At 47.1% G+C, this 24,713-nt stretch overlaps 12 protein-coding genes across 12 annotated transcripts; 4 read left to right on the forward strand and 8 right to left on the reverse strand.

Moving 5' to 3' along the window:
- Positions 1-423: 423 nt before the first annotated feature.
- N7495_006798 (putative quinol monooxygenase) lies at positions 424-771 on the forward strand (the record flags this gene model as incomplete). Its single annotated transcript, XM_057209449.1, has 1 exon — positions 424-771. One exon carries the CDS (start codon positions 424-426, stop codon positions 769-771), a length of 348 nt encoding a protein of 115 aa, XP_057063223.1.
- Positions 772-1,240: 469 nt separating this feature from the next.
- N7495_006799 (uncharacterized protein) lies at positions 1,241-1,945 on the reverse strand (the record flags this gene model as incomplete). The annotated part of the gene is made up of 1 exon (XM_057209450.1): positions 1,241-1,945. One exon carries the CDS (start codon positions 1,943-1,945, stop codon positions 1,241-1,243), a length of 705 nt encoding a protein of 234 aa, XP_057063224.1.
- An 802-nt stretch (positions 1,946-2,747) lies between these two features.
- On the reverse strand, positions 2,748-4,259 carry N7495_006800 (phosphatase PAP2 family protein; the record flags this gene model as incomplete). Its single annotated transcript, XM_057209451.1, has 5 exons — positions 2,748-3,394; positions 3,473-3,484; positions 3,546-4,036; positions 4,115-4,141; positions 4,198-4,259. 5 exons carry the CDS (start codon positions 4,257-4,259, stop codon positions 2,748-2,750), a joined length of 1,239 nt encoding a protein of 412 aa, XP_057063225.1.
- Positions 4,260-4,761: 502 nt separating this feature from the next.
- Positions 4,762-6,965, reverse strand: N7495_006801 (putative GPI anchored cell wall protein; the record flags this gene model as incomplete). The annotated part of the gene is made up of 3 exons (XM_057209452.1): positions 4,762-4,789; positions 4,845-6,645; positions 6,707-6,965. Coding segments are annotated over 3 exons (2,088 nt in total), but the record flags the coding sequence as incomplete, so codon positions are not given.
- Positions 6,966-9,227: 2,262 nt separating this feature from the next.
- N7495_006802 (protein kinase IKS1) lies at positions 9,228-11,086 on the reverse strand (the record flags this gene model as incomplete). Its single annotated transcript, XM_057209453.1, is given in 3 exon segments — positions 9,228-10,547; positions 10,567-10,963; positions 11,031-11,086. 3 exon segments carry the CDS (start codon positions 11,084-11,086, stop codon positions 9,228-9,230), a joined length of 1,773 nt encoding a protein of 590 aa, XP_057063227.1.
- Positions 11,087-11,590: 504 nt separating this feature from the next.
- N7495_006803 (putative GTPase NOG2) lies at positions 11,591-13,750 on the reverse strand (the record flags this gene model as incomplete). Its single annotated transcript, XM_057209454.1, has 3 exons — positions 11,591-12,433; positions 12,847-13,591; positions 13,653-13,750. The coding sequence occupies 3 exons, from the start codon at positions 13,748-13,750 to the stop codon at positions 11,591-11,593; spliced, it is 1,686 nt and encodes a 561-aa protein (XP_057063228.1).
- A 768-nt stretch (positions 13,751-14,518) lies between these two features.
- Positions 14,519-15,382, forward strand: N7495_006804 (uncharacterized protein; the record flags this gene model as incomplete). Its single annotated transcript, XM_057209455.1, has 1 exon — positions 14,519-15,382. One exon carries the CDS (start codon positions 14,519-14,521, stop codon positions 15,380-15,382), a length of 864 nt encoding a protein of 287 aa, XP_057063229.1.
- A 277-nt stretch (positions 15,383-15,659) lies between these two features.
- On the reverse strand, positions 15,660-16,183 carry N7495_006805 (CoA-binding protein; the record flags this gene model as incomplete). The annotated part of the gene is made up of 2 exons (XM_057209456.1): positions 15,660-16,036; positions 16,096-16,183. The coding sequence occupies 2 exons, from the start codon at positions 16,181-16,183 to the stop codon at positions 15,660-15,662; spliced, it is 465 nt and encodes a 154-aa protein (XP_057063230.1).
- A 265-nt stretch (positions 16,184-16,448) lies between these two features.
- On the reverse strand, positions 16,449-17,213 carry N7495_006806 (uncharacterized protein; the record flags this gene model as incomplete). Its single annotated transcript, XM_057209457.1, has 3 exons — positions 16,449-16,559; positions 16,613-16,947; positions 17,018-17,213. 3 exons carry the CDS (start codon positions 17,211-17,213, stop codon positions 16,449-16,451), a joined length of 642 nt encoding a protein of 213 aa, XP_057063231.1.
- Positions 17,214-17,534: 321 nt separating this feature from the next.
- N7495_006807 (Zn(II)2Cys6 transcription factor domain-containing protein) lies at positions 17,535-18,638 on the forward strand (the record flags this gene model as incomplete). The annotated part of the gene is made up of 1 exon (XM_057209458.1): positions 17,535-18,638. One exon carries the CDS (start codon positions 17,535-17,537, stop codon positions 18,636-18,638), a length of 1,104 nt encoding a protein of 367 aa, XP_057063232.1.
- Positions 18,639-21,376: 2,738 nt separating this feature from the next.
- Positions 21,377-23,197, reverse strand: N7495_006808 (prefoldin-like protein; the record flags this gene model as incomplete). The annotated part of the gene is made up of 1 exon (XM_057209459.1): positions 21,377-23,197. One exon carries the CDS (start codon positions 23,195-23,197, stop codon positions 21,377-21,379), a length of 1,821 nt encoding a protein of 606 aa, XP_057063233.1.
- A 223-nt stretch (positions 23,198-23,420) lies between these two features.
- On the forward strand, positions 23,421-24,591 carry N7495_006809 (TFIIH/NER complex subunit TFB3; the record flags this gene model as incomplete). The annotated part of the gene is made up of 2 exons (XM_057209460.1): positions 23,421-23,686; positions 23,748-24,591. Coding segments are annotated over 2 exons (1,110 nt in total), but the record flags the coding sequence as incomplete, so codon positions are not given.
- Positions 24,592-24,713: the final 122 nt, after the last annotated feature.

Here is a 24,713-nt window from a genome sequence, read left to right on the forward strand (position 1 = left end):
AAATACTGTGTAACTAAGGAAAACTGCCTCAGGCTGACATAGTTAAATGATCATGTGAAAGCGACATTGGATTATAATGAAATTTATGCTCACTGATCCGTGTTAAACTCTTAGTTTTACCTGGGTACAAAAAGCAAGCACTAAGCACTTCAACGGAAGAAGAAAGTGAGAGGAAACCAACTATATTACCTTGAAAGTAAGTCAAATATCTTAGACTGGTAACTAGTTGGAGTGGGTCATAATGAGTCATAATGTATCATAAAGTGAGGAAGGGGTATTAGGTGGTTGAAATAAGCCATTTAAGCTTGAAAAGCATACTCAATCCATCTACTTCCTCCTGAACCTTGGAACTCCCTTTATAAGTTATCGTCAACTTTGCCACAACTCTCAAATTAAAGTCACGAATCTATCTAAATTTCTAAAATGCCCGACCCCACTCCAGAAGAGTTCCTCACTGAACTACCTCCACTTCCAGAAGACGAGTTCTGCATATATGGCACTGTCTGGGCCTATCCCGAACACGCAGATGCCCTAGAAGAAGTCTATACCGAAACAACCCGTCTCGCACAGTCTGAGCCTGGCTCAGTATATTACTGTCTGACAAGAGATGAGGATGAGCCTCATATCTTCTACTTCTTCGAGCAGTATGCTGGGCGTCAGGCATTTGAAGACCATAATAATCAGCCTATTATCCAGAAGTTGATGGAGGATAAGTTCATTAGGGGTGTCAAGGCAAAATTTGGGAAACAGATCAAACCGAGGATACAGTAAGTAAATTCTATAGCCGTTTAGGGGATACCGAAATATGGAATGCTTACTCTTTTGGATAGATGATTGAAACATTGGAATATCTGGGCAAAGCAAAACCTCAATACGGATAGGAGTATTCCATGTACTACCTAAGTATCCATGAATTAACGCCGACTAAGTTATACCTAGGTTAGTCAGCCAAGAGAGGTCTAACTAGAGGTCGGAAAGCTCCGTTTCTTGTATAACGTTAGAAGTATAATATCATAATTTGGATACACTACATAAGCTGCCTAGAAGGAAGACATCAATCAGTTCCCCAGAGACCGACTCGATCTCCACATTTTCATCCAGTCGCCAAATCAAATCAAATATTCAGTATGGCATTAATCCATCCAACATGCAAGATCGTTCCATTGCATATAAATCATAGAGTTCATAAAAAGAGAATCAGAAAAAAAAAGAAGTGAACATCAATCAGCCAAGCATATCCTCAAACATAGCTCGGCCGCCGGCTAGAGCTACGGTGACGAGTATGGTGCGAGCTTGCAGAGTGACCACGACCACGGCCGTGATGGCTGCTATGGCTGCGTCTCCGGACGACAGTTTCCTTAACAACAACATCGCGCTGATGACGCGAATGCAAAAATAGAGCCAACAGCGCAGTGAAGAAGAAGAAGACAATTTCCATAATGCCAAGAGCAAACGAGGCCTTCAGCATTGCGCATGTCTTGTTGATTTCTAGGTGCAGGTTGTTGTCGATTCTCTGGCCGTACTCGCCAAATGGGCCGAGGGAGGTCCAGTAGATGCCGCCAGACCAGTTTGCGCAGTTTGCATTTGCGATGAATCCGAGCTCGTAGACTCCAGCGATGAATCCGCCCATGAAACACAAGTCCACGAAGGCGACGAAGATGGCTGAGCGCTTAGTTGATGAGTAGCGAATGAGGGTATCAAGGGCCCAGAAGACGGCTACTACACTGACTATGAATAGTACAAGGATGTAGGCGGGTGTGATCATGTTGTCTTTAACGAAGCCATTGACAAAGTAAGCCTGTGTGATGCCGAAGCGGTTTAGTAAATCCATGTGCGACTGGCACGTTCTGGTATGCGGGAAATAACGTACCAGCATGCCAATGATGGGAATCAGGAAAAAGATCTCCGCCATGCGGTTCAAGATGAAGAATAGACTGCCGATCATGGTGGCGGATATTTAGTTGTGGAGGGTTCAAAAGAGGGAATCGGGCTCGATCGCAAGAATGTGAGGAGTAATTGCCAACAGGACCAGATACGGTACAGAGTAGACGAAGTAACGGAAGTTGAGATACTGCTTGATTTCAGCTACAGCATCACGTGGGGAAACAAGAATAAGTAAGTTTACAGCCGTGACCCTGCACAGAGATGCAGGAGGAAATCAATATGAGTTTAAAAAGAAAAAGAAATAGACAAAGATTTGCGTTGCAAGATATGCCGGTACCGTCATCTTGCGCCGGCTGAGGGGGCTGGACGAGTCACAACACAGATTGTAGGTGGCTGGGGCAACCAGTCAAACGCGCCACGAGTCGCTGTTTTAGAATTGGTTGACAATTTTTTAGCAAAGGATGATCAGTAGGGGCCAAACCTGTTCACTTCTAATACTATGACTAGTTAACTATAATGTGATTGTTGATCTTTGTCCTAGAGTGTCCATGTTGGAGGGGCAACCATGTATAGAGTGGAGTTAATTTAGTGAAGCTGATTGGCTGTTGGGCCAATTAGTAGATTCGGCATTTCTATTTAAATAGTTGGAGATCTTCAGATGCAGGGACTCTGTTGATGCATAAAACCAATTCAGATGTAACGATATCATTCTTGTCAACGTTTGTTTCCTAGATATTTCCAGGTTTCCTATCCATGGAAAGTACACATCAGTTCATTCACGCCGCTGTTGGAATCGAAATCAGCGCATCAAAATAATACTAATTCTAATAATAAAAATAAAGTTAAAAGTCGCTGAATTACCATTAGACCACAGGTGCAGGATTATCGGTTAATGTCCGACCTTGGTATGTGGTGGCCCCCACAGGAGCAGGAGCCTGGGGATGATAGGTAGTGTCGGCGTTGTAAGGTGGATACTGGTTCATGGCAGGATTGCGCGCCGTCGTGTACCCCTGCTGCATTTCGAACGCGTCTCCAACATCGTCCTCGCTGGAAGACCAATTGCCGTCGGGGCTATGATCATGTGCGCGGCGGACATATGGGTTGCCAGAACTGCCATGTCTCGACCTTGTGACAGATTCATTGGGGGAAGGCTCTAATCGCTCCACCTCAGAATTATGAATCGCGGAGCTACTATCATTCAACGTCGTGAATCCGGCTGGCTCTGTACCCCAAGTACGAATTGGGTATGCGCGACCTTTGCGCCAGGCTTCAGAGAGAGGAGGGAAGTATTGGTGGTAGGAGACAATGGCACAGACGACGCCGAGTAGACTGCCGGTGATAACATCAAATGGGTGATGTCTTGCGTCCATAATGCGGGACACGGCAATCAATGCTGCTGCAAGGGTAGGCACCACGATCAGCAGAGTCTTCCAGCTCTCGCCTCGGCTGTCCATGACGTGAAATTTTCCACCCAGCCATAGGGAAGTATAGAAAAGACCGGCGAATGAGGCTGTTGAAAATTAGAATAGAGAATCAGTTTGATCGTTTCCAAACATATATGGAAGCGAAAGGCCAATTATGAACTCACAACTACTGTGACCTGTAGCAGCAAAAGTTAGCAAGATGTTCCCAGAGCGCGCAAGTATCAAGACGCAACGTACCAGACGGCCACGATCGAAACCCGTCCTTGATCAATTTTGCATCCCCAGTACAAATCGTCGAGTTTGACAATCCATACGGCAAGATATCCTCACTTCCAATGCGCGGCTGACACCGGTCAATCAGGTCCGGTCTCGGCTTACCGCACGCAGTTTTCAGCACCTGTGTAATAAGAAACGCGACTCCCTGAGAGAGCAATAGGCCCAATATACCACAGTTCATCTCCCACAGACGATCCTTCCACCGCCAGGGACCACGCAGCTTACGCTTTCCAGAAGCCGCGTCATGTTTGTGATGTGAGAAGAGACCATCGATGAAAAGTGTGTACACGATGATGAGGACAAGGGGGAAAACGCCAGAAATTAATAGGGCTTCTTCGATGGTAATTCGCTCTTTCACGGCATAGGGATATTGGATGGATATATTGCGAAGGGAGAAGTGTTGGTGGTAGGGTTCGAGGGAATCGAGGATCCAAAATCCGGCGATGCAGGCGCTGATTCGAGATTGTCAGTTGGACTGTAGGACTGCAGTTGAGGGAGCTTGACGATAGAAGGGCTGGACTCAGACTCACATCAGGATCACATAGTCGAAGATATAGCTGATTATGGTCAGACTGGGAGATCAATCAAGGGTCCAGAAGAGGCGATAACGCACGAGATCACAACACGCGGCCGAAGCTTTCGCTTTGTAAAGGGTAGTTTACTAGGAACCTCCATACTTCCTCATCGGTGTCTTCGAACAGTCAATGAGAGGGGAAAGAGAGAGAGATGAACAAGAAGAAGAAGAAGAAGAAAAATAGATTAGGCAGAAGAGACAAAGTATCAGACAGAGTGAGATAAGGTTTTCCAAGTTCGTTTCATCGCCAGGTAAACTTCGTGATTTCAAGAACTCGACTCGTCCAGTCCAGCTTCAGTGAAAGAAGAGCGCTAAAGTGCACGTCCTTCGCACGATTGTGGACGCCGATCATTCTTGACTTGATCTGCAAATGGTTTTCCCCCTGAGCGGGACTTCCACTGATTACTACAGTGATTAGGCATCATCGTTTTGACTGCTCTACTCAACTCCCACTCGTTACAAAAGAAATAAAAATGATATTAATACATCAGAAGAATAAGGCAATACTGTACAGGCCGCCCGAGTTAAATGACTATAACCACCGACATGATGCAATATCGTCCAGCTGTTTTACAGGATATTCTGAGATTATGGGCTACGAATTCAGCAGGTTGTGATGAACAGACCCAGGCTAAAATAAATGGTTAGTGAATGGTTGCGGATTATCAAACGAAAATTTTACTTACGGAGATGGGTTCCAGTCTTCGAACCAATGGAGGTTGGTGCTACCAACCGACTTCATCTCAAAGGCGATAGCGTCGCCAGCTGGGCATGAGAAGGTGGACACAACGTATGTGTTGCCCTCGGAGATAGTAATCTCACCGAGGTCCTCTGCGACCGACGGGCTCGTATTGTATGTGGTTGCCTGGGTGGAAACAGCAGACAGCTTGGAGAAGTCGATCTTTCCATCACCGCTGAAGGTATAACTGGAAGTCTCGAGGTCCTCCTTCAGGGGGAACATGAACAGCAAACTACAAGTCTTACCCTCGTCAGATTCTGGAATGTCAAAGTTGAAGATGGTCGAGACGGTCGAGCTGACAGTACCGAAGTACTGAGTTCCTGCGGCAGTATCAGGCGAAGAGGAGTTGATCGGGATTATCAGGTGAGGGTACTGATAGTTGCCTTCATAGGTGCTAGACAGAGTGGTCGCGCAGCTACTCGCTGAGGATGAAGAGGTGGTAGAAGAAGGGACGATGGTGGAACTGGCAGGGGCGCTGGAGGGAGCGATGTTGGCGCTGGTGGGCTGGGCACTGGCGCTGGAGTATTCAGGGGCACTATAGGTGCCGGAAGGCTGGTAGTTTGGGCTGCCAGAGGGAATTCCCGAGGGAGTAGAGGCACTGTAAGAGTCCGATGGGTAGGAGCCACTGCCAGTGGAAGCAGATGGCTGAGAGCTGGAGCCAGAGCCGGAACCACTAGCAGAAGCAGTCCAAGAGTTTGAGGGGTAAGAGCCACTGCCGGAACCGCTAGCAGAGGGAGCAGCCCAAGAGTCCGAGGGGTAAGAGCCACTGCCAGAACCGCTAGCAGAGGGAGCAGTCCAAGAGTCTGAGGGGTAAGAGCCACTGTCGGAACCGCTAGCAGAGGGAGCAGCCCAAGAGTCTGAGGGGTAAGAGCCACTGCCAGAACCGCTAGCAGAGGGAGCAGCCCAAGAGTCCGAGGGGTAAGAGCCACTGCCAGAACCGCTAGCAGAGGGAGCAGTCCAAGAGTCTGAGGGGTAAGAGCCACTGCCGGAACCGCTAGCAGAGGGAGCAGCCCAAGAGTCTGAGGGGTAAGAGCCACTGCCGGAAGAAGCAGATGGTTGCCATCCTGGGCCAGAGCCAGAATCAGAGCCACTAGAAGGATAAGCAGAGGGTTGCGAGCCTGAACCATAGCTAGCGCTAGGGGCGAAAAAGGGAGCAACGCTACTAGGGGAGCACTCATTAACTGTGATGGTCACAGTGACCGGTGCACAGGCGGGAGCCGAAGCACTGGAGCCCCAGCCAGGGAATCCAGATCCAGATCCAGAGTCAGAAGCAGGGCCAGAAGAGACAGAGGGAGCTGGAGCCCACGAAACAACGGGACTGACAGAGCTAGGGGCCGGGGCAGCAGACCAAGAAACAACGGAACTGACAGAGCTAGGGGCCGGGGCAGCAGACCAAGAAACAGCGGAACTGACAGAGCTAGGGGCCGGGGCAGCAGACCAAGAAACAACGCTGCTGTAACTGTAACCAGGAGTCGAAGACCAAGCAGCAGCACTGGCAGAAGATGAAGGAACCGCACTGGAGCTAGCACCAAAACCGGATGCAGCGCACGAATCAGCCGTCAACTCCACGTTCTTGCACATGGTAACGGATGTGCTGTTGGTAGTGTAGATGTTCCGGCCGCCTCTCTCGCCAGTTTCACAGGCAATGAAGTCCTCTGAGCCGCTAAATTCAATCTCACCCGATGATGAGATCGAGAAGCCAGGAGTTCCAGTGCTACCCTGGTCACATTGAAACTGGGTAGTCTCGGCTACATGCTATGTCAGCTACTTTGGAGTCCATTTGGTATTGACGAGAGACTAATTACTTACCGGTGATCACGCAGCCACGGCCGGCACCATCAGTGATATAACCGGCAGAGTTAATGCAGAATTGAGAAGCAGAAAGACTGTCATCACCGAGTCGAACCTGGCCGTCATCCAACTGGCCCAGGGTTCCTGAGAGGTCTCCAGAGGCAGTGATGTGGAAGCAGCAGCTCTCGCTACGACCAACGAGAGCATTGGTGCCAGCAGCAAAAGCTGCGAGGACATAAGTGCTCTTCATTATGAAAAGCAAGCGCAAGAAAATGAAGCTTATTAAAGAGAGAAAATGAAGCTTATTAAAGAAAGAAAGCAATGCTTAGTCTTTCTTTTCCTCTGGTCAGAGGAACAAGACGAAATACTTATAAGAAGCGGTGGATGGGAGCCACATAATTACGAATCAAGGTACGGACTATAACTATCAGCCAACAATTGCCAAGGCCATCTACGCTTCCGGTAAGAAAAAGAAAGAAAAAAGAATAAATTAGAAAATAAAAATAAAAATAAAAGTCTTTTCAGCCCTTGAGAATTGAGTATGGCCGCTCATCATTGGGTCCGAACCAGCCGAACAGTTATCCGCATCAACAGAGGAGACGTCATCTTGGAATAAGATCTGATCCTTGTGGTGTGGAGACGATTTCATCGTGGCTCCACGCAATGCAGCGGAGCTGGCTGTCAATGGATACCGTTGAGGCCACAGTGGATAGTTATAGCCCTATCATAATCTTGGGATGGCCATGCGTATGGTCTCCATACTGGTCTGGATCAACGACTCTCCGACTATTTCTGGTTTCCACGGGACTCTCTACACATGCAAGTACGGATATCTACGCGAAGATCGAACGGAAATGAGACTTGTTCCTGTGGTACATCCTATTCCGAAATTTGGATAAGTAATGATTGACAGGAAACCAACCTTGGAAGAAAGGTACTGGTACCAGTAGACTTTGGTTGAAAGGATATGCCCTGAAAATCCATCCGTACGAGCCAATGCTTCCAGAATGATCCTATAATAGTATCACTACTCAAACATAGTACTACCTACACACTTGATCAGAATTTCCAAAGGGCTAGACCAGGCCCTTGATCCCTGGTAGATCCCAAAGCTCCGCTCCTTCTTCCCTGTGATCCTGAGAAGTAGTGGAGTTAATACCAATGTGGTAGATATCACATCGATGTATGTGGACTGTGCAACGAAAAAGAGGGATGCACACAGCCTTCCACGGGGCATGAGGGTACGATGTCCATTAGTAAGGGTCCACAGAAATTTTAAGTCTTAGCCAGTCAGAATATCAAAGGATTGGCCGGATGGTGTGAAGCCATAAAACAATTCTTCAATTCTTGGTGGAGTCGATGGAGAATGGGGGTGACCAACGATATTGCCTGCTATTTATATTCATTTGGTCTGACCCAGGCGATTTGCCCAAGAATAAAAACTGGAATGACGCATCTAGTGATGATCGATATTTAAGAATATTAAAGATAATTCATGGAAGTGCAAAAGTTTAATAAAATAGTCAAGATCTAAATAAATGTTGAATAACTAGTTAACTACGGAGTTGTGAAGCAGGCTTAGTCATGATCTGTCGGGACGCGTGTCTACATATGTCATGTCATTCGATGAAGTGGAACATCTGTTCTCTATCTGCATTGATAGATCAATTGACAATCATCTGAACCAAGGTCTTGAATCTGAATTGATCAATGGGCTATGACCTGTCACCTCAGCGGCAGTTAGCATGCCACAGACATATTTCTCAAAATCTGACTGACTAATAGGTGGTGATGGCAAAGATGGTAACATTCCAAGATCCCCCAAACTGGAAAGTACTATTCAGTGGCATATCCCGCTAGTAAACTCCACGTCAAGCAGTACCAATACTAAAGTTAAACTGGACCTAGTGTTGATCGCGTTGATCGGTATACTGCCTAGTTCATAATTGACGTCATTAAGTACCCAGTTGATGGAGAATATTGAGAATAACGCCGATCATATAGTTGGAAACGGAGTCCACGGGTATGCCTTAGCTGCCTAAGTGTGTGCAGTTAGTAGCTTGAGAGCGTGGTTCATGTGCTGTCATCTCCATACATGGTCAGTTTGGATTTCTCCTCCAAGCCCTTTAACTTGATTCACTTTCCAAGGTTGAAGCTAAATATGGGAGAAGTTGGATTCATTTTCGCAGAGGTATCATCATTGTATCGTAACAGGCATTTACATAGGGAAGACGTGATGGAGAAATAGAGTCATCATAGTATGATCGCCGAGGTTCTATGCCAAGCACAAAGGAAGCCTAAGCGCATGCCTAGAAACACGATTAATAGATGAAAAAATATGGTCAGAGCTTGCACTCGGAAGTCAAAAGATCGTAGGGTCACAACTGCCAAGAGAAGTAAGGGATAAAGAACCCAAGGATTCGTCGCCAGTGGCGAGCAGGGGTGAAGGATAGAACCCATCTTGATCAGGAACAAGGACATCTGGAGCCCTGAGAAAGGTAGTACATGTGACCTCATGATATCAAGTATTGGGAAACGGCTAGGTGGGGGGAGGGAGGAGTTGCTGTGGGGGAGGTAGGGGTTGAGTGTCAAGAAGGCTTGGTCCGATCGGCGAGGTGGTCGGCGGGGCAGTATATGCCGGGCGAACGACAAGATCTCTATCTTTTGGAGTAGATCTCTCTTCGACTTCGAAGATTGGTTCTGGATGAGGAGGGGCGCCATCCTTTGAATCAATAAACTCGGAGTCATATTCTATGTCTTTGAAAGCGCCTGAGTTACGATGTGGGCTACGATGCGCACGATTCAAGTTCTTGCGTGGAGAGAGAGTGCGTTCAGTCTTTTTCAAAGGCTGGAATAGACCACCACTTGGCAAATCAGGGCCCGCGGAACTGGCTCTGAAGCGAAAGTTGTCAGCAGAATTGGGGCTGACCTGGATGCCGTTCAGCACCTCATCTGCTGTCGGTCTAGGACCGGGATTTACCGAGAGAAGTCGCTCTAGAAAGGTGTATAGCTTCTGCGGGAGATCGGGCCGTAGTGACCGCGCATTTTTAAATCCAGCCCATCGGGTGATCTCCTCACGCAGCTGATCTAAATCTTCTTTTTCTTCGTTGATGACGTTGGCATGGACATACGGTAGTCCTCCAAAACAAAGAAAATAAAGGATCATTCCCAATGAGAATATGTCAGATTTGAATGTGAAATTTCCAAATGGGCCACCTGGATAATCTTGTTGAAGAACCTCTGGAGCACAGTAGGAAATTGTTCCTGTTGCGCCAGTTGATTTGCGAATTGCATCTTGAGATTGGACTTCGCCAAAGTCGCTCACCAAGACACGGATACCGTCGCCGGTCATGTGAAGAAGACAGTTGTTCGGCTTCAGGTCTCGATGGATGTACCCATTGATATGCAGATGTCGCAGCCCAGAGGTGATGTCTCGAAAAAACGAGTAAATTTCATCCAATTGGAGCGTGCGAATGCCAAACGGCTCTTTAACTTCCTGCTCTCCTCTCGATTTACGGCGACGACGCTCCTTAAGTTCTTGTGCAGTAGTAGTAGTAGTAGTCGGTACAGCACCACAGATATACTCATGAAGATCACCAGCATTGCAGTACTGCTGCAAAATGAATGCACATGGCACACTGGGTCCAAATAGGCTAAGCTTGGCATTTTCGAGCCACACATGACGGTAAGATACCAAATTCTGGTGTGAAAGGTGTTGCAGTAGCTGGACTTCACCGAGTACCTTCTCTAGCCATTCGTGATCATCACCGACAGGCACTCGTTTGCAGGCATAGTGACCGAGGGAAACCCCATCCAGCATGTGTTTGACAAGCAAGACCACTCCTTTCCCCCCCTTTTCCTAAAATCCTTTCCTCAACAAAGAATTTCTTGAAATAGCCCTGGCTGAACGCTGCCGAGGAAATTCCTTGGGCATGTGCTGATCGAGGAAGCGATTCGGAACTTGGAGTTCGGGCATATGCAGCTTGAGGGAGTATACGCCGTGGAGAAGAAGGGCTGGGAGGTGAGGATGTAGAGCTTGGGAGACTGTTCTTGAGCATACGAAAGTAGTTGGGGTTAACGAATTCCCCGTCTAAGTCAGTTTCATTGCTGTGATGGCGACCTCTGTTTTTTCGCACAGGTTGGTGGCATAGCGGGCAGTTTGCCGGTTCAAAGTTTTCGTCTATGACATCGGCATCGAAATCAGAGTCGGAAGTATTTCGAAGGACTAGCTGCTGGGAGTCATGATCGAACACCACCACGGAGTCATTGTGCCGACTGTAGGATGTGACGGTTAGCGTTTAAATATGGAAACAACAAAATAAGAGGCAGAGGGCCTACCTACAGAACAACATCCAGGTGCCCTGCGTTGTAAGGAATCATAGACATGTCGTCCGACATGACTGGATGATCGTATCAATAAAATTCGTGATCAGTCTTATGCGTGAGGATAAGGCAATGGGATGACGAATGTATCCTATTCTGCCTAGGGCGGTGGAGAGGTCAACCCCACCTGTCAAGAAATAGCTAAAAAACTAACCAATTGCATTCTAGGTTACGGTGTCGGGCTCAAAATATTAAAAAAATAAACTTTTATTTGATTCATTTTTGAATCGGGGTATCTAAAAGGGCTGCTAAGCTGGCAGACCGAGCTCATAAGGAGCTGGGCTGAATACAGCTGTGGGGATCATGAGATCGTCAGCGCATTGGCATGGCACCGTTTGTCACATTGAAGCAGAGCTTAGGTGGTACCGGTATATGACCATGTTCTTCTCAAAGGCTTCCACTGAGGCGCACGAGTTAGCTGGTTGTGCATGTATGGTCTACTATGTCAATAGCCAATGCATTTCATCTAGAGATGAGAGTAGTGAAGGATTTGGTTTGATGATGTATCAAACCGAGCCTTCAGTCCTCCTCGCCACTCTCCACGTCGCTAATCTCCAGGTTTGCGATGGAACCATCGTCGTCGGAGTCATCCTCAAGTCCTTCAAATTGTTCATCTCCAGGCTTGGATTCAGACTCTGACTCTTCTTCCTCTTCATCGGCGCCCTCTGCGGTCTCATCGATCTTACGCTTCTTGCCCATCTCTCCGAGACGGCCTTCACGGCCTTCGATCTTTTCGGTCTTCTCTTCCTCGGCATCACCAATCTTAGGAGGAACAGTGAACCAAGGAATCTTGCCGCGCAGGAAGTCATTGATGACCATTTTGGCAACGCCGTCCAAATCAGGTTCACCACCCTTGATAAGCCGGCCACCCTTACGGGCGAGTCGACTCAGGAAATCAATGGCATCGGTGGGCTCCTTAATACCATATGTGCGCTCCAAGTGACGGGGCTGCACACGACGCATAACAGCAGGGATATACTGCTCAGGGTTATCAACATTCTCAACACGGCAAACACCACGAAGCAGGATGTCTGTCTCGGTGTCGTTCTGGTTGGGTGGAACCACACCAGGGCAGTCGATGAGGTAGATTCTCTTCATCAAAGTGACGTATTGCCACACCTTGGTCTCACCAGGGATGGGTGCAACAGTGCACACCTTCTTGGCCCGGAGAGTGTTGATGATAGAAGATTTGCCCGTGTTGGGGTAACCAATCAGACCCACAGAAATCTGCTTGCGATCAGAGTGCAGAGAGGAGAACTGGCGAAGAAGGGTGATCAAAGATCCCTTGCCGAAGGAGTTGGTAATAGAAGCATGCATTGCAAGAGTGGGGTAGTCCTTTGACAGACGACGAACCCATGAGGCCTGAAGAAGTATTGCATGTTAGTAAGTGGTCAACAAACAAACAAGATGATGTTTGAAAACAGGAATGTGTGGGATGTTACTAAGAGATCTGCTACGATGCCACCAAAAAGGCAGAAGCAGAGCTCAACTCAAAAACAAAACACGTCTGTCCCTTGCGACAAGCCCTCAAGACGAAGACCAGTCAACCTAGATTCAGAAAGAAGTTCGGTGCGGGACAGCGTTAATCTACCAAAGCTGTAACAGACTAGAATCCATTGAGAGAAATTTACGACATGAGTCGCAGGAAGAAGCCTTGACTTAGCGATGGAACGGCACAAAGGCCAAAACAGAACGAAAGCAAAAAACAAAAGCAAAGAGACAAAATGACAAGGGGGCAGGTGGATAGAAGTAATATGGGTATGAGGCAAACTTACAGCAACACCGGTTGGAACAAGATCGCACTTGTTCAACACAAAAACCAAATGCTTGTGAGGGGCTTCCTCGCGAATATACTTCTCAACACTTCGGCATCGAGTACCGATAGGATCACGAGCATCCAAAACATGAATCACGACATCGGAGGAGTCAATAACCTTGTAAAGCTCGTTCCAAATACGCTTGCTCTGGCCCTTGGAGAAAACAGACTCCCGGTTGGTAGGGAGGTTGACATCTTCGACATGACCAACATCACTGGCCACAATGGGAGTTCCATCGGCATGGACACCTTGATCATTTTTCTCAATATAAGAGTCGTGCAGCTTGACGGTTTCGCCAGCAAGATCTTCCAGAGAAGTGACACCTAGCTTAACACGCTTTCTTTGAGCTTTGGGGCCGAAAGTATCACCGAAGGGGTTGTTCTCAATAGCCATCTTGGCCTGATGTTGTTTGAGTCCGTTCACAGTATCACTTTGGTCACGGATCAAGCTCATTGGCAGCTTGTTTGTTTTCAGCAGAACCTGGTAAGGGTCCGCAGCACGCTCAGCGACAGCCTCACGGAAGGATGTGAGTGCCTCCTGTGAAATAACCCGAGTGTTACCGAACCATTTACGGTTTGGTTCGATACGAGCTACAGGGGCTTCACGAGATTGGAAAGAGGCAGCGATAGTGACCTTTCCTTGGGCGTTGCGACGAGCTTTGCCATCCTTGAACATATTCAAGTGCTTAATCTTCTTCGCATCACTGAATATAATGTCAGCAAGCTTGGCCTCCTAATTGTATTGACTGGAGGGTTTGTACGTACCGATAAAAGTTTTCACCTTTGGTTCTGACATTTTGCATGCCATCGTCAGTCTTCCCCTGCCGCACTTTACGTGTGGCCTCCTTCTTTCCGGTACCCATGGCTGGATAATTCCAATGGTAGATTGTTTAGAAAAATGTAATTTGGCCTTCAGAGAAATTTTCGTGGGCAGGACCAAACACAAGGAATGGCAGAGAGCGAAGCAAAGAAGGAGGAAAAAAAAAAAAAAAAGGGCAGTGCTTGGTCGGGTGCTTAGTCACCTGATTTTTGTGGCAGAAAAGCGTGAAAGCCTAATAGTCATGTCAGGTGACTAGAAATAAACTCACCGCCCATCTTCTTTCGAATGAGGACTTTTCCTTATCAAAGTACAACCTTCGAATCAATGAATCAAATGATTGAAATACTATTAAATCCATCCCAAGCTCTGACAGATTTAATAAAGCCACAAGTATATGGAAGGAATCTGGACGCTGAGCATGGATAACTAGTGTTTTTGAGATCAGTTTGCTTGCTACATTGTACATGTATTTAAGGTCTTATTTTAAGTATGTAAAATCAACTTATAATTTTAAATGGTCCACCAAAATATCAATTCATCAGGCTAGTTTACTTCTAAGTGAGTCGTTGCTATTTAAATACTTGTTCAGTTCAATGTATAGAGCGCCAAGAGAAACCACGTGCACGGACCAAGGGAAAATCGAGCAAGTTCTCTTCTCCGAACCAGCTACTTTTGCGGATCTCCTTTTGGATGTTAATTGCGGTCTACCTGGCCGATACGCCCTTCCATTGATATATTCATCCCATTCCTTGTCTATTGCCCTCATTGAAGTCAATTTCTCACCAGACTGAACGGGGTCAACTGTTGCAGAATGTCTGCCTTCCGCAACAGCCGGACTGCCCGAGTGCAGGTCCGCGGCTTCGCGACCTCTCCAAGTCTTCGAGTTGGGCCCGAATCACCTCACTTCATTGAAGTGCCACGCACAGTGCAGCCCACTAACCCCGGGAAACCCCGCGTCAAGGGTACACTTCCTGTGCCTCGTGAGCTATTCCCAGCCCGTCGCGCCGACAAGCCTCGCAAAGCATACCTTGATGCCGCTACACCAATGCCCGCTACCGAGCGGACAGTGAACCCAAAGAGCAGCAACCCCGAGAAGCAGGCCTTCAAGCTCAAGATGGCGGACGTGCGGCGACAAAACCTCCGGGATGGTCTCCGAGACTTATACAAGCGAAAACGCGAGGCTGAGGCAGTAATTCACAACCGAAGTTTCGAAAGCCAACGCCGCCGTGAGCAAATTCTCCAACAACCGCTGGCGGAGGACGAGCATCTTACCCGTTCGTCCGTCGTGGCCACTATGCGGCCTTCAAAGGGCTCAGCTCTTCAGGACCCGAACCGGGAACAACGTCTGGCTCTTTCGAAGGCGCGATTGGCGATGAAAAAAGCGGAGAAGGAGGCACAGCTACAGGATGATATTCATTCCCTGTACATGAACGCCCGTACCTTCATCACAACCGAGGAGCAGCTCAATGCTGAGATCGAAAAAGTGTTCCCCGATGGCGAAAACGAAGCCTGGCGCAACGACTATCAGAATGGTGAGAACATTTGGAACCTGGGCAACCCGCCTACCGTGCAGAGCATCGTCAATATGACCAAGAAGAGCGAGACTGCTCGCTGGGACGTTATTCAGGACCGTGTGAAGAAGCTGGGTGAGCAGATTACCGGAGGTAAGCTGTGATTTGTGTCTTCGCATCGTGTACAATATTGTTTCAATTTACAGCACGTGGATTCTGTGCATCTGTTTTACTATGAGCATTTTCAAAATATACAAAATATACTTGGCCTCATTTTGCTCCACCAATAAGTAAATGAACATGTCCGCCTGGGTAAAAAACCCTTTTCGTCTCGTCCCCTCACGTTTGATACTATATGAACTCCAATTCTTGTTTCTTTCATTGGTATTTTCTTCTTCATTCTTTAAGATCTACTTTGCTGGGAGGTTCTTGGCAGTCGATCTAGACAGTTGATCCATATTTGTTCCTCGCAACATCCAGCCCATCCTCCCCATCAACAAGTACGCACCATCCCTCATCACCCTCCCCTCCATCACCCGCAATCACCGTCTCAAAGTTACTATGCGCAAATGCCAAGACATCGTCGTCAAATGTACCGGGCTGTAGCCATACTGCAGTGATTCCAACCCTATGCGCCTCCTGTAGAATTTGTAGGGTTACTGGTGGGGGCGTCACTACCGACAATGAAGTATCAGTGGGCGAAGGTAGTCCGGCTGGCGACGGAACAGTAGTATACACCTTCGAGGGAAGAGAGATCTGTGCAGCCCGTGGATTGATTGGTGTCACTGATAGAGATTGTCCATGATACCATGCGAGGACTGGAGGATGGATATGAGCTAATTTCGACACATATTTCACATTTTAAGGCATGTCATACTCTTGTATCCAAACTTGTTAATATCGTTACTTGCGCCCGCCACGGCGTATTGAGGAGAAGAGAAGAAGCGCGCGATTACACCTTCCATGATGGGTAGAATGCCAGTGTGATAGAATTGAGAATTGTTTGAAAGTTGTTTAATCTTAATATTGTTCAACTTTACTATTTAAATAGTCATATCGATCACGTGGTTTGTAATGAGGTCAGACAACTCTAATTATCTATGGCTTAAGATTGTGAAGATCGAACTACTAATTTCAAATCATTAAATTTCACCTTACTTAAGCTTGTTATACAACTGTACTTTGTTGATTCGATGTTTCCAAGGTTGAGCTGACTTATAACCGGAATGTCTACAACTCCACTGGAGAGACTTCGACGATGATTTGCGACAATTTTCCAAAGAGCCGGAGAGATTTGAGCTCCTGGGCGAGCTCTATGTCTTGTGATATGGCGGCACGATCCTGTTATATATCAGCAGCTTGTCACTACATCCATTCTCAAGTGCCAAACTTACATCAAGGCTCGCCCATCCTATAATTCCCACAGTCGCTTCGTTGGCAAGATTCAAGCTCTTTCCATATGAAACAAAGCCTTTCCCCTCATATCTATCAGCGAGGATATGGGCAATGTCTTTCCAGGTCTTCTGCACAGTCGAGGCATCATCGGTATCCACAACGCTCACTCGGATAATTTCAACGACAGACATGGTAGCCACCTCATCTGGGCTGTGAGTCGTTTCAAATAGCTGAAGCGTTGGAGGACCTACTGCCAGAGACTTCATAGAGGCTTGAAAGGCAGCGAGTCGCTCGGAGTTCACAAAGGTATGAAAGGAGGCCTCATCAACCCATTCTATTTGAAGCCGTGTCAGTACACGCTAGCCTGGGATAGTCTTTTGAGGTTTGTCATTATGGTAACATACCGAGGATTTCAATTGGCTTGCTGTCCGTTCGCACGTCAGTTTCGTCTTCGTGAACTATGCGGCCGCTATATGCATTGACGAAACCCGGGGTATGTTTGAAGACGCTCTTTCTGATCTTGGGACCGTCTCGTTTGAGTGTTTCGACTGACTCTTCGTCGGTCTTGAATTTTGGGAAGACCAGCTCGGTGATGGCCATGATCAAAATCTAATCTCAAGGGCGAATATTTTTCTAGATATCCAGCTGGTCATTGAATGGATTAATACCCAAATAATATAATTCAGAGATAAAATTCATGGGTCTTTTATATTTCTATGATCTTTAGTTGGAGCCCAATTTAAATCAGTCAATTTTAATTATCTGGGTAAGAATGCTTAGACGAGAAAATAATTGCGGACTTGCGGATATTGGTCTCTATACTTCCCATTTGGGAGCCGAAAGCTGACAGCGGAATTTGCGGAGTCTCTGCGGAGTTCATTGAACCCTTCTACCAGAACTACCTCTAACGTAAACATCAACATGCCTCCAGCTCTCCGCTCAAGACAGAAATCATGCATTGCGTGTGCCGAGGGCAAGCGGCGTTGCAATCGTCAAACTCCGCAATGCTCCCGATGCCTTAATCGCGGGGTTCAATGTCAATACGTCAACAAGGCGGTCCCAGCCAACGAACCCCAAATAATTACCAACCACACAGGATCGGAGTCTCTTAGCTTCATTTTTGACTATGACGAAACAACACTATCTTCTGATGCATTAAATCCATCGTTGTTTGAAAGCGAGAGCTCCGACTCGTGGCTCACCATCAGCCCTACCCTGCTAACACTTCCAACCTTACGGCCTTTCCGCTCATGCCCTGAAGTTATCGTCTTGGACAATTGGTCTATGAGAGAGCTTCTACGCAGCATCAGGAGCTTTCCTCAGATGTTTGCTCAGCATCGACGAACTCCGTTTATCCATGCTCGTCTGTATGACTCATATCTCCCTGATGCCATCCAAGATGCCTTCACTGCATCAGCATCATATTGTACAAAGACGCCAGAAACGGAAAATATGATATTACGGATAGTGGAGTCAAAAGCCGATAGATTAATGCAAAGAGACCTCCAACTTGACTCTTTGCAAGATCTACTCGCCGCAACACAAGCACTGATGCTTTTCCTGATTATTCAGCTTTTTGACGGTGATATCAGACAGCGGTCAATTGCAGAACAGAATCTTCCTACACTGAGTACATGGACGATGCAATTACATGTCCGTATAGATGAACTAGAGCCAAGCACAACATGGCCGGAATGGATCTTTGTGGAAAGTATTCGAAGAACTGTCATTCTTTCGGCTATTGTTGGAAATTTCTACTCTGCTCTTAAGGTTGGATACTGCACTGAAGTTCCTCTCATGAGTATGCTTCCATTCACAGCAGCAGCTGAACTGTGGGATGCAAGTTCATATGCGTCGTGGCTGAGTGAATCACATCGAGCGGAATCGGATATTGTTGTATATGGATCGTTTTCAAATGCTTGGGAAAATGGATGTGTCTCTGGACGCTTGGATCCGTTTCAAAAGCTTCTGCTTACTCCTTGTTTGGGTGAGAGGTTTAAGGAGGCACTTGAACAAGCCCATTAGGTATCTAGGAATTGAAAATTTAATCGGAGATTGAATTGTTGAAAGTTGATTCTCTCCACCTGGACACAAATAAAAATGCTGCCCGCCGGATAACCACCCTGGACGCTGCCTCATCCACGCTCTACCCAACAGTGAGCAATCTGTGATTCTGCACGATAGCTCCTCTGATGTTTTGCGGCCAACCTCCTTGAACACTCCAAAATGGCATTCCCGAGATCCGCCTACATCCAACAGATTTATCCCGGACAGAGCTCGCGGAAGAGGCAAAGGGATGGTTACTATTCGTACTGGTAGGGAATCTATGGAGCTACACTTATATAACGATGTGGCATTGACGGTCCCTATAGGAAGAATCTACGCCAACCTCAACTCCTGAAGATGGGCTACGTCAACGGCGAGCTTTAGTTGAGAAATAGGCCACCCCCGGCCAGGAGTTCCGTGAGGTCCGTATAACCAATTTCGATAGTCTCTCTCACTTCTTTAACTTGAAATTTGAAATTTAGAAAGTTAACTAGCATATAGTTATAGTCCTATCATGGTCATGCCTTAATAAGCGCCTCAGCTCTACCCAGCCTCAGTGTTCTCACAGCTAGCTCCGAGATCTGATAAGCGCTTCCTATGTCTAACACCATTCCCGCCCCCATGATTACGTCCACCTCATAAAATTCCTGATCCTACTATACATTCACCAATAGGAATGGGGCGGGCAACATCCCTTCGACTTAGATGAGGCCCCCCGCTGCCATATTCCGGAGCTGTTTGACTCCGCTACGCCCGCGCAAAATACACTTAGCGAGATCCGCACTATACCTCGCCTCAGTATAACGAGCCTTTAGACATGGATCTTTCAATTCTTGAGCTCTTAGAGTAAACCCGGCGGAGCAACAAGTTCCTCTATGAAGGCTACGGAAATCTAGACCTATGGGTGCGCATTATAGAGCAGAGTACGCCTGGATATCTAGAGCTAGAGGCTCAAGGGCGGGAAGTAGAATTCAAGCTTGATAATCTACTGGAGGTTGATACTTGATGCGTGCCCTTGGTAGCAGACTGATGCGATACAGTATACGTATATGGTATGGAGTTTTTCTGTCTCTCTGAGTCGAACATAACTACTCTATAAATCAAGTGTTTCCGATGTGTAACATGATCCATGGATGTAAATTTTTGAATCGTGAAGCTCATATAGTTATTTTTTAACCATTAGCGTACATTAAATTGCTGATAGTAGTATTAAGATCTTTTTACTCTTATTAGCGAGGTCACTTGTCATTCACGCTCCCTTATATCATGAAGAATAGTTCCTCTGATCAAGCACGAAGGAAAATTGGAAATCATGGTGTAAATTCGTCTAATGCCTGGGCTAAATGAAGTGCTTCCTAGGAGCTTACATCCTGAGATAAAATTTGATAGACCAATCAAATAAAATACGCAGTAAGATTACCTCCTGGACAGGAAGAGTAGTCTAGGAAGTCTTCCATATTTTGTTACATTTTGTGGTCTTTCTAATGGTACACACTCCGAAAATCTTCAAGATGGAGATGAGCTATACACACCTTCAAATGGGCCAGATGTCAGATGTTTTCCATATTCCCAATGTCCAATTTTCACCTGCCTATAGGAGTAGAAACGCCTTCGTTTTCTGATGAATAAGGTGGAAACGTGGGTCGACTATGGTAACGAACAACCCGCATGCGTTATGTATTCAGTGTCTTCTCTTATGGCCTTGGAGGTCTAAATAATCGTAAGATGATGAACTCAATTTGATCTCCAGAGCTATATCGATTTCAGTCAAAGTCAAAGGTCGCGTAGCTGCAACAACAACTTCTTCGGGGATGATACGGCCCAGTACTGAAATGGCGTTTCACACGGAGAAAATATAGAAGGCCAGGCTGCTGTTTTATGTAGACAAGAGGTGAAGTCACTTTGTAAGTAGAAAATGGGATGGTATAGTCCCACGAAACAAAAGAAAGCCCAACGGCAGAAATAAGGAAGGGTGGTTCTTTTAGTGCGCTAAGGTCGAGGAGTGATCTACTCTGCTTAGGCGGGAATAGCTGTCGATTTAATACTATTAATGACACGACCGGACCCGACAGGGCCACAAAGACGACGATACGCGTTATTCAGCCAATTAGCCTTGGTCGATTAGTTTGTGAAACATGGGATATAGCGGGCCGGGCAGAGTCCAGAGTGGATAGTGATATGATAGTTTGGGCGAAGTGAAAGCTATAATGAACAGGTGACGGTTACTATACAGCCTGATGGAAGAAAGAGCTAGCTACCGAGATAATAAATATGTAGAGGACTGAAAATAAATTGCATCTCCATAGAATCGGCCCGTTAGCAAGCCCAACGTCGCCAGAAAACCTGATTGCAAGTACTCGAAGATCCCGAAGGACCAACTAGCACAATACATACAAATCGCCCAGTTCAGTAGGGTAGCGTAAAAAACTGATGGTGATGAAATCAGAGATTCCTCTTGTTTTGATTTTGGAATTCTTTCTGATGAGTGACACCAACGTATCTCTCAGGGGAGAGAGAAGGGTGTACCCATGTCAAACATTATAGTACCGAAGTGTTATAATGTTGTAGAATTCCTGTGGATGGAAGGTATGTAAAGTAATTCAAAGCCTACAATTAGTGAAAGATTAGTGAATGGGTGATCGTAGTCAGGATTGTTGAATTTTACATGGCTGGCTGATGTTACATGAGTTGATTGGACTGGTAAATGTAATCAGAAGCTATCCCATCCGGGCAGCTTTGAACTTGCTAACGCGCGGCTTATCTTCGATATCGATGGGGACCATTTCGGCCTCATCGTCGTTGACAAAGCCGCCTTTATTTTTGATCATCCGGTTGCGAATTTGGTAAAATTCGCTGGCAATTTCACGACGGTGAATTTCCGGGTCTAGCTCGTTGGGCTCAGGGGCTCTGGCGGCCCCTGGAGCGAACTCTCGTTCGACGAGATTGTCTGCCAGTGTCATTCCTTCAGGAGGATGAGCAACAGAAGGGTTTTCATCTTCAAAGTTTTCAGTGATAGGGGTTGAGAACGGCTTGGGCTCATTGGGAGTCGCCGGGAAGAGAGCAGGAGGAGTTGCAGATGGAACCGCGTTGATTAGTTTTCGCACAGTGACAGTCTCGGAAACCTTACTTGGCTTGACTGCTGCTTCGGTGGAGGGCCCACCGGTTGGCTTCGCACTGATTTCTGAAGAACGGGCACTCTTGAACCGAGAGACCTTCTTGGGAGCGACAGTTGAAGGTCCTTGGATCTCTGGCTTCTGGTCTGTACGTTCGACAATAGACTCCAAGAGAACCTGCACCTGTGCTTGAGGTGGTAGCATCTTAGTTTCAGCTACCGCGGGGCTCTCGGTGGTAGGTGCGATATCAAGATCGTCCGCAAAGGCCACTCGTTTCTTGGCCTTCTTTCCATTGATAGAGTCTGGGGCAGTTTCGACAGGCTCACTGGTTTCCGCCGCCGCAGAAGTCTCGATTTCTTGACGGACTTCCTCTGGAAATGTCTGTGTATCCTTGCCCATGTTTGACATGCCGCGAGCATTAAGTTTAGCTTCCAATTCCCGCATCTGCTGAATGTACTCATCAGAGAGCACCACGTGCGAACGACCAAAGTCATCATCTTCTTCATCTGTCTCATCCTCAACAGAGAATTCGCTGCCGTCTTCATCCAGTTCCAACTCTGCGACGATCGCACCAATCTCATTGATACCGTACTGGAACATTTCTCGGCGTAATGCTGCTTCATAGACAGTCTCCTCGGCATTGGTGACTGGTTCTTGACTGCGTTCATCATCTGTGACCAAAGATACGGGTTGGTCAAGATCTGGCTCCACTACAATTGGCGAAACGATTGTGTTAGAGGTAGGCGCTTGTTCATTCGTTGTTTGATTCGTCTGTGGTTCGGGGTGGGTAGCAACATCAGGCGTATCATCTTTCACTTCGGGCACTGCAGCGGCAGGCTTAATATCACTCGTAGCAGCTTCCGTAGTATCCGGAATATCATCAACGCCAGCCTTCTTCAGAAGTTCCAAAAGCTCAGGTGCCTGCTCTCCAGGAGTCTTAATAGTACTAGAGATAACCTCGCCATCCTCATCCAGCTCCTCCAGGATCTCGCGCATCGGAAAACTCGTACCCTCTATGATCCGAGCCTGATCGTCCTCGTTAAAGGCATACAGCTCATCTTCCGCAGCCCGGAATCTCTTTTCCATGGTCGCAACATTCTGCTTCACATAGTCGATCCGTCGTCCAAGAAGGTTCACGATCTGTACTCGAGATCGCGGCGCGCCCTTGTATTCAAGAATTTCCTTCACTTCCTTGGCGTCAACAAGGGATCCACCGAATTCCTTACCAACTGTTGCGATATCTTGGATAGTCGCATAGTCGTGTAAATCGCTGATTTCTTCGCGTAGTTCGTCGTACTCTGCCTCCCACGTGCGCCAGTAATAGAGGGATTTCTGTAGCTGGAGAATGTTGTCTTCAAGTTCAAGGCGGCGTTCTTCCAACAAATCGAAGCTGTGTTGAGGGACGCCCATATTTTCAGTTGTCATTGTAAACGATGTTGATGAGAGGCTTGAATGAACATACTAGTCATTCTCTTTTTTTCTTTCACCGCCTTCAACGAAAAATATGGTCCGTGCGGAGTGGGTCTGATCATCAATCATCTCCAGCTCCAACTCATTCAGTAACTTACACACCACTTCAACACCATGGCCTCCAAGGGAATTCAGCCTCGAGATGAGGACGGTAAGCGTTGCTATACTCAAATAAAAGCCACATCACTTATATGTTTACAAAGAGGTCTGTCCCGTCTGCAAGTCCTCGCGGTACCTTAACCCGAACATGCGATTCCTCATTAATCCAGAATGTTACCACAAAATGTGCGAATCATGCGTGGATCGTATATTTTCCTCTGGACCATCCACTTGTCCAGTAGCTGGATGTCGAAAAACTCTGCGCAAAAACCGTTTCCGCCAGCAAACCTTCGAAGATATCGGTGTAGAAAGAGAGGTTGACATCCGTCGGCGAGTGATGCATATGTACGACCTCCCAGAACAACCTTGTTCTATTTATACACCAATCTAATATTCTGTGGTACAGTCTCAATCGACGCGAAGATGAATTCGATTCCAAGCGTGCATTCGACGACTTTCTCGAACAGCGCGAAGAGATGATAATGAACCTAGTTTGCCGAACCGATGTGGCAAAAACAGAAGCCCAACTCGCCAAATACGCAACAGAGAATATGCATTCCATCAAAGCAAACGCAGCCCTCGAAGAAGAAGAGGCATCTTCTTTCCAGGCTCGCATGTCACTCGAACAAGAAGAGGCGCGGCTCCGGCGCCAACTGGCACGAGACGAAATCGAGAGCGAGAGACGACAAATGCAAGCAGGACGAGAAGGTTTTCTGTCTTTGCTGGCCAACAGCTCTAACATGGACGCTGGAGCTATCGCACGAGAAAACCATAAAGTTCTTCTTAAGAAGTCTTCCGCTCGAAGGAGCGAAGAGGAGCGTATCAGACAGAAGCAGGCTGCTTTGCGTAATTCCGAGAACAATCGTACTGGCTCACTGCTTAATAAGGTTGAGGATGCTGGACCCTTGCCCGGTAGTGGGCTTATCAAGGGTCTGCGCAGTATCAAAGCCCCCGAGCCGGAGAAGCCGTATGATCCATTCATGGGGTATGTACCGGAGAAACGCGATTACTATTCTTTGCAGCAGTCATACCCGTCTGTCTATCTTGATCGTGCGAGGTCGGATAAGAGGATGTCGGCTGGTGGGTTTGACTTGCGCGAATACTATACACGTACTTTAATGGAGGCGTTTGCCGGCTTGGGTTGCTTTATTGAGGAAGAAGTTGCACTTCGTGAAACTACCTCTAAGTCAGGGTCGAAGCAAGCTGCGACTGAGGGAGCTGCAATAGTTGCAAATGAAAGGGTTGCCTAGGTCTTTCTTCATGATATAATGTTGCGCATTCGGTTTCGTTTGTTGGTGGTGGCATAGCGACGGCGTCTAAAATACCTTTCTTTTTTTTTCTATTACCATCGAATGCTAGATAACCTGACCTA

Source organism: Penicillium taxi (genome assembly GCF_028828555.1).
Source record: "Penicillium taxi strain IBT 34144 chromosome Unknown utg000004l_segment0_segment0, whole genome shotgun sequence".
NCBI lineage: Eukaryota > Fungi > Ascomycota > Eurotiomycetes > Eurotiales > Aspergillaceae > Penicillium > Penicillium taxi.